Raw genomic sequence first — 8,667 nt, forward strand, 5'->3', positions numbered from 1 at the left:
GATAATGATTTGGGGAGTCTGAGCTCCTCGGGGAGGTCGGTCTGACAGCAAAGACTTCTGGTCTTAACTCTGATTCAGGTTCAGGTCTGAGGACTTCAGGTGTTTTTTTTCGGGTTTTAACCTCTGAACTATAATCTGGATCCTTGAAAATGAATAAATAAAGATATTAATAACACGTATTATTATTATTATTATTATCAGCAGGATCTCAGACAGAGGTGGGAGCGGTGATGATGGACATGGAGCTCAGCAGCTGTATTTTGTGTCGGTTAAAGTCTGCTGAGTGATTTCTGGTTTCCATCTGTTCATAAAAAACTCTGCAGGAAACAATTTCTTTCTCGAGATGTTTTTCAGATGTTGAGGACGGAAACCAGCTGATTTAATGATTAAAACCGTGACTGAACATAAAAATAAACCTGAAGCTTCGAGATCTGACTTCATCTGCTCCGACAAGTTTTCTGGGTCAAAGACAAAAATCTGTTTATTCAGCTTTTCTCTCTGAGGAGACTTTTTTTGTGTTTTTCATGTTTCTCACGAGCTTCATTATGTAGTTAAAGCAGAGAAACAGAGGTCCAGATTCGGACATGAACGGGGACGTTTTGGGTCAGTTTGAAACCATCAGAGCGTCTTTGGTTTATCAGCAGCAACATCTGAAGTTCATGGAAACACAAAGATTTTAGGAGACAGATGAAAGGTCAAACCTGGGTCAGAGGTCAGAGGTCGGAGGGGAATCAGCTCGCTGATCCAGAATCAGTTCATGATCCAGCGTCCACAGGAAGACATTTCACTTCCTCTTGTACTGAAACACCTCAAAGACATCTTCTGGAAGACGTCCTCCCTCCGAACTTTGTCGTCTTTCTGAACTCTCTGAATTGTCCCAAAGTTTCACAAACTTCTCAATAACTCGTTCGCCTAAAACCCCAGAAATCTCTGAGCAGTCTGTCCTGTCCTCTTCAGGTCTTCAATTTTTGACATCTGATGTCCCGTCTTCACACTGTTCAAGTCTTCAGAGAAGATTTTTCTCTTCAAAATGATCCAGAAAAAAGAAAAATCTAATGTCTTTAAAAAGTTAATTTTTACTTTCCCTTCTTTAAAAAAAACATAAAAAAGATCCCAGAGAAATTGTCTCAACTGTCCTTTTCTTTACAAACTCAATCTTTTGTCCTCAAAAACATCCAGACAGACAGAACCAGGATGAGTCCGTCTGACTTCGTATTTCAAACTTGTAACAGTTTTAATTCTTCTGATCTTCAATATCAAAGTACAAATATCTCAAAAACGTTGTCTCAGTTTCAAGTGTCAAACGTCCTAAAAATGCAGACGTCCACCTGTCCTCCCTCAAACTTCTACTTCATGAATCTTTTTAAATCTTCAGAGACATGTCTTTCTGTCTGAGGACATGCAGGTCGTCCATCTCTGACTCTGTTTTTCAAGCTTCAGATGAAAATCTTCAAAGAGTCAAAAAGCTTCAGAAGTTTTCTTCCCTTCAGCTGCGAAGACGCAGACTGACGTTCAGGCTCAGGTGAGACACTTTACCTGCAGGTGAGACGGCCTCGCTCGCCCCACATTTACATAGAAAAGACTGGGAGGAGCCAAAGAGAGAGAGACAACCTCTCCAACTCTGAGCCGAAATTATTCACAAAAATATCAGAATTCATTTCTGTAAAATCAACAGTTTAATAACTTTTATTTTAACTGTTTTATATCGTTTTATTTTACTCTCTCATGTGTAGCTCCTTTAGCTCAATGTTTGAACTTCTTTTAGTGTTTTAACTGACATTTTTAACATTTTTAGTTTGTTTTTAAAAATGCTATAGAAATAAAGTTTATTATTATTATTATTATTATTTACAAAAAGAAAACAAACAAACACATAAACCAAACACTCTTTAACAAATACTCTTTTACACCTTTTCATTTAAATTTATTATAATGGAAACAAGTTTAAATAGACAAAAAGAAAGAAAATACCTGTTTTCTTTTGTAGATTTCAACTTATTATTCCAAATGTTATATTAATATTATAAACCTTTTCTGTTAGTATTAGTTGTGTTTGCAGAAAAAACTCGACTAAAAGTCCTGCATTCAAAATATGTGCAAAAGTACAATCATCATCCTAACCTCATTCTGCAGAAAAATCAATAATTTATCATTATATTATTATTAATATTATTGTGGTAATGAGCTCATTTTAATGACTTTATTAGACTATAATCATACATCACTACTTACTACTGATTATATTTTGTATCAATAATCTGAATAAAGGTGTCAGATGAATGTATAAATGCAGGAAAAAGATATCTTCTTATAATCATAATGACTATATCTACTTTAACCATTTATGTTATGATAAATCTATCAAAATGAGATTTGAAGCTTTATGTGTAAATTACAGTGAAGTTTGGAGCTGAATCACATCACACCCTCATATATTTTTACATGTTCACATCGAAAAATATTCAAGAGGGAAACATATTCTTTTATTTTAACTTGAAAAATGAAATTTCCTCGACGACATATTCTGGTCATATTCTGAAAGCTTTGATTCTAGTGTCATTTTTGTAATATTAAATCATTATATTATTATTAATATTTTTGTGGTAATGAGCTCATTTTAATGACTTTATTAGACTATAATCATACATCACTACTTACTACTGATTATATTTTGTATCAATAATTTAGTTTTATACAGGCTGAGTGGACTGACGCGATATTAAAAACTTTATTGACACTGAGCTGCTTCAGGCTGCTGATTTATTTGACGACTCAAATGAAGAGATGAAAAGAGAAAAAGAGAAGAAGAAGAAGAAGAAGAAGAAGTGACTGATCTCTGCATCTCGGCCTCAGTGCACAGGAATTCCCCAGGTGAATCTAGGCTCCGCCCCCTACCTGTCCAACACTCCCCCGTCACACACACACACATTTCACGGTGACTTTATGAACATCAGAGAGCTCACCTGTTCTGATGTGAACTGCTTGAGTTTTTGTGATGCAGTAATATAAAGTAACTAAGTACATTTACTCAGGTACTGCACTGAAGTAATCATATACTTCAGTTTATGTGCACAGCTGAGGTACTTTTCATGCCACTTTCTATCTGATAGCTTTAGTTACTTCACAGACGGAAACATTTAAAGGTTTGATAAAATGTGTTCAGTGATAAAAAGATTAGATAGATATAAGTTTAGCAAAAACTATTAACATTAAAATAATCATTTAATCGATGACTGAAAACTAATGTGAAACTGTTTTGATAGTCAAAGTGATTTTTGACTTTAAAAACATGGTTCCATCTTCACAAACTCTCCTTTGAATAAAGTTAATCATAATGTAATGTTTTAGTAATTTTGTAATATTTTAGATCCGATTAATAATCATCATCATTCATCATTGTAATGTGGAATAGGCATAATATTAAGAATTTTAATGTATCAGAATTTTAATGTTAATTATTGTAATCTCTTAGTAATTATGTGAATAATTAAAATGTTTCAGCAGTAGTGTTGAGGTTAGAGAAATCAATCATCAGATTAATCTGTGATGAAAATAATCGACGGTTAATAGCTGAAGATGAGCTCCGCCTGAACCAACGACGACAGCAAAATCCTGCTTTTACGATAATAATCGAGCCGTAAGCACGAATGATGATCCGTCTGATCTGTCTCCACTTTAAACGCTGCTTCCACTGATCCTTTAGTCTCACACAGAGCCCAAACGTCCTCCACAGAAACCGTGTCCTCGAACACAACACAGGTCCAAAAACCCAGACAGACCCAGAGACAGATCCAGAGACAGACCCAGAGACAGACCCACAGACAGATCCAGAGACAGACCCAGAGACAGATCCAGAGACAGATCCAGAGACAGACCCAGAGACAGACCCACAGACAGACCCAGAGACAGATCCAGAGACAGACCCAGAGACAGACCCACAGACAGATCCAGAGACAGATCCAGAGACAGACCCAGAGACAGACCCAGAGACAGACCCAGAGACAGACCCACAGACAGATCCAGAGACAGACCCACAGACAGATCCAGAGACAGACCCAGAGACAGATCCAGAGACAGACCCAGAGACAGACCCAGAGACAGACCCAGAGACAGCTGAGTCCAAAGAAGTATCAGAACAAGAGTCTTTATCTCGAACATTTTGGGATTCATTAAAGTGAGACACTGAGTTCATGATCGCAGACTCTGTGGGTTCAGTCGTGTCTCAGCCTGCTGGATCTGATCCAGGTTCAGATTTAAACCTGGATTATTTGGGCTTTAGCTGCTCTGAGGCGGATCCACTCACGTCAGAGTCGATCCATCAATTCATGTCTCAGTGACATCGACGGGCGGCGCGCTGACTGAAACTGACGCCTTCGGTCTTTTACATACATCTAACTACAGATGACAAATTCCACATTCAAGATCACACAGTCTCGAAACACTTTGTCACTATCGACTTTGGCACGTGGCTCGAGACGGGTTTCAAAACGTCACGTGATCGTTATTAAACCGATTTTTAACAGATCCATGTGCCGAACCCCCACAGAGAGTTTCAGGCCGCGGGAAACGCGGGCGTTAGAGGTGTTGTGTTCTGGCGAGGAAGAAGAGGGAGATTTGTGCGAATAGAGGCTTTTGGGCTGGAAAAGGGAGCGTTCACAAAAACAATGATAAACGGGTGCAATGCAAGCTTCTACCAGCAGATGCCAATGTAGAGCCAACAGGTTTCGAAACGTTTCAAAAGGTTTCAAAGCACTGAAACATTTTAAAGTGCCAAATGTTCCATCTCTACATCTAACCCCATCCTTTAAAAGGATTCTCAAAACCACACCTCCCTAATTATCAAGGACTTTTCAAAGAATTTCAAGGCCCTAAAACTCAGGATCCAACACAGCACAGTTTGAGACACGAATCATTATCACAGTTTTACTAACTTAAAAACTTTTCCAGTCCTGGAGCTCTCTATTTGCAAATTCCTTTACTTTTCCAGGTTTTTCATGACTGTAATGAAACCTGTAAACATTAACGTTTCAGATTTTGTGTCCATCGGTTCATAGAGATTACTATTTATTATTGATTTATTCACACAAATAATTTACGTTTGGTTTTTGAGACGTTTTTTCAGCGGACTTTTTAAAATTTGGATTAAACGTTCTGGATGAAAATCTCTTTTACCTCTTAACCTTTATAAAAAACACACAACAGACTCTGAGACCTCTACTTTACAGTCGTCACGCCCTCGACTTTAATACTGCAGCTAATGTGTTTTACACACACACACACACACACACACACACACACACACGCTGAGGTAATAACAGTACCCGTGTAAACACTCGGCACTAATGGCCCGTCTGTGCACACACACTCTGTCAGTAACTGATGGTGGTGTTTCTGCTTTGATGGTGTGTGTTATTTTTGGAGGCAGGTTGAGACAGGAAGCTGCTGCTCAAATCACACACACACACACACACACACACACACACACACACACACTGAACAGGTACAGACTCAGGTGTGCCTCTCCGCTGTCTTTATGTTCTCACATTTTTCTACAAACCACTCGGTGAAGAATTTAAACTGAATACTACAATACCCATGAGCCTCAGCTGCTGCTGTCACTCACAGCTGTTAGTATTATTCACTGATGCAGATTTGCAAAATAAGTACTTTTACTTTTGGTACTTCTGTGCGTTTCATTTCTAATGCATTTTTGATTTGTCTCAGATATGTATGTGTGTGTTTGTATATTGACACATGAAACATTTGTTTCCTGAAAATCTATTAAAATGTAAAAACCAAAAAAGATTATGAAAAATGTTTTTTTTTAATTAAACATTTTTTCCTATTTTTTATGATTTTTTTTGCGTGTTTAGATATTAACACATGCAGCATTTGTTTCCTGAAAATGTAATAAAGTGCAATAAAATCAACACACGTGTTTTCCTTCCCTCAGTTTATTTTTCTTTCAAATTAAGAGACAAATGAAAAGAAACTCCGTCGTCTCGTCCGCGACTTTACAAGCAAACGAAGAGCGTCCAGCTCCATTTCTTAAAAATATAATAACAAGCTTAAAGCAGCAGGAGCTTGTCCTCTGAAGGCGTCCTCTGGAGACAGACGGAGACAATCGTCCTCCTGGTAAAGTGCAACAAGTCCAACTGAGAGAAGCTGAAGACGGTCAGACGGGTCAGAGGTCGCGGCCGAGCGTCGTCACACCGACAGCAGCAGGAAACATCGCCATCGCTCCTCTTCATCGTCAATGATCGCGTTCGATTGATCGGCTGTCCAGCTCACTGTCAAACATCAGCTGAGGACTTTAAATACGCGTTTGTCTCCGTCAGAGCGCAGCACGTTTATGAGCCTTGATTTCGTTTCTTTTGACAGCAAAGATTCATTCAAACGTCCCGATTCGGATTTTTCTCGTCAGTTTAAAGAGCCGCTGACATCAGTTTTCTGACGTCACGCTACCGAAAAACTCTGCTGCGTCTTTTGTTGTTTTTGTTGTTTTGCAAATATTTCTCATTGTATCAATGGTAATGTTCAGACGCACGCGAAATCTGCAGCCTGCAAAACTCCCAAAAACACAGTTTATCACATTACAAGAGAAAAAAAGTGTGGATTTTTTGGGATCGCTGCTGAAAACTGAAGCTATTCTGCAGTTTGTTGACTCTTCAAACTTTATGTTAATGTTTGGTTTCATCAGTAAAAACAGGTGAAACGCAGCTTTTCTGTCACTCTACTGTTGAACAGCAGAGAAACTCACATGATCAATAACTGGAGGTGTTAAAGATCCTCGGTGATTTTACTGAAGCAGACTGAATGAATCTTTTGTTCCTGACAGAACTGATGCTTCAGTCTCTCACAAAAACAAGACTTTTATTGTGAAAAGTTTAAGGCTCAGCTGATTGTTAACTTGTGCAATGGGAGTTTCAAAATAAAATGAAAGATTTAAAGATTTGTTGATGTGATGTGATGAAATTTGTCACGCCTGCTCTTTAAATAAAAATAAACTTTTCTGAAAAAGTGAAAAGAACTTTTGAAATAAATATCAGATGCACTTAAACTGAAGCGTTTCCCCCAAACATGATCCTCAACCTAAAAGTCTGTATTTAATTCATTTCATTTTAACATTGCATATATCTTTTTAATGTATTTATTTACTCATATATATATGTGTGTGTGTGTGTGTGTGTGTACTAGAATAAGAAATAAAAATTTCAGTTGAGTATAAAAGCTGTGTTTCTGTTTGACTTTTTATTTTTCTCTGCAGCTGTTTTTAGATTTTATTGGTCTATTTACTAAATTAAAGTTGATTGTTTGTATTCATATTGTATATTCTGGACTGTTTTTCTGTCTGTAGCTGCTGATTGTCCTCAGTGTCCGTGACTTCTGTGTTCAGATTATTATTGTTGTTAATCATAATAATAATAATGATGATGATGATGATGATGATGTGAAGTTGCTGCCGTCGGTGTGACGCGGTCCACGCAGTGATGATGATGTCACTGTGAGGGTGATGATGTCACTGTGAGGGTGATGATGTCACTGTGAGGATGATGTCGTGGTTTTCTTCTCCTCCTCTTGTCTTCGTTCGGGAAATGTGACGCTGTGTAACTCGCCGTTTGTGTCGTTGATCCAAACGTCCGTCAGTTTATTGATCGGTCCGTCTCTGCAGCACTCTGCGCGTGTGTGTGTGTGAGTTACTGGTTTCCATGGTGACGGGGAAAGATGCTCAGATGTTCCTTCGGTTGATGCTGCAGTTTTTTGTTAAAGAGGAGTGTTTCTGAAACACGCTGATGACATCATCTCTAAAGGCCCAGCGACTTACGTACGATCTTCTGGGCGAGTTTGTAGAACTGCTCTCGGTCCTCACGCCACATTTTGGAGGCGTCCACGTTCGCCCCGCTTTCATCGTTCGGCTCTGAGAGGAGAGGAGACCACAGTGTGTCAGTCTTAATCGACTGTCTCTTTAAGAAATTTGGGCCATTTTTGTTCTTTTAAAACTTTTTTGCAATTTTTAAAGAAAAAGAAAATTGGAGAATCCATTTTACTTTTTTTGTGATTTTTTTTAATAAAAAGGTTTTGGTGATTTTTTTTTCTTTTAAAAAATCTGACCTCTTTTTTTTTTTTTACAGAAAAAAAGGACAGTTTTTGTCATTAAAATTTAACTAATTTTTAAAGTAAAAAATTTGGTGAGTATTTTTAAAAAAGGAAAACAAAATTGTTTTTTTTTTTTCCTTTTAAAAGTTTTGGCGATTTTTAATTTAAGCGTGTGGTTGTACCTGCCAGCATGCTGACCACCGACAGCAGGATCTTCTCCACACTCTGAACCGGACTCCAGCGCTCCGCACTGCTCTCGTAACCCATCGGATCGTCTCCGGGAGCGTGAAGGATCGAGATACACACACGACCGTCCGGATAGACTGCAGGAGGAGAGAGGAGGAGGAGGAGGAGANTTTTCCTTTTAAAAGTTTTGGCGATTTTTAATTTAAGCGTGTGGTTGTACCTGCCAGCATGCTGACCACCGACAGCAGGATCTTCTCCACACTCTGAACCGGACTCCAGCGCTCCGCACTGCTCTCGTAACCCATCGGATCGTCTCCGGGAGCGTGAAGGATCGAGATACACACACGACCGTCCGGATAGACTGCAGGAGGAGAGAGGAGGAGG

At 38.6% G+C, this 8,667-nt stretch overlaps 1 protein-coding gene across 1 annotated transcript in view; it reads right to left on the reverse strand.

The window, feature by feature from the left end:
- Window positions 1-7,236: 7,236 nt before the first annotated feature.
- The window catches only part of ube2g2 (ubiquitin-conjugating enzyme E2G 2 (UBC7 homolog, yeast)), an 11,314-nt gene continuing 9,883 nt past the window's right edge, over window positions 7,237-8,667 (reverse strand). The window contains exons 4-6 of the mRNA XM_042494069.1: window positions 8,520-8,644; window positions 8,280-8,420; window positions 7,237-7,918 (exon numbers count right to left, since the gene is read on the reverse strand). Of these exons, the coding sequence (XP_042350003.1) occupies window positions 7,806-7,918; window positions 8,280-8,420; window positions 8,520-8,644 (379 nt within the window). The 3' untranslated portion in view covers window positions 7,237-7,805. The remainder of the gene's footprint in view (window positions 7,919-8,279; window positions 8,421-8,519; window positions 8,645-8,667) is intronic.

The sequence above is a fragment of the Plectropomus leopardus genome, chromosome 10 (genome assembly GCF_008729295.1).
Source record: "Plectropomus leopardus isolate mb chromosome 10, YSFRI_Pleo_2.0, whole genome shotgun sequence".
Lineage (NCBI taxonomy): Eukaryota > Metazoa > Chordata > Actinopteri > Perciformes > Serranidae > Plectropomus > Plectropomus leopardus.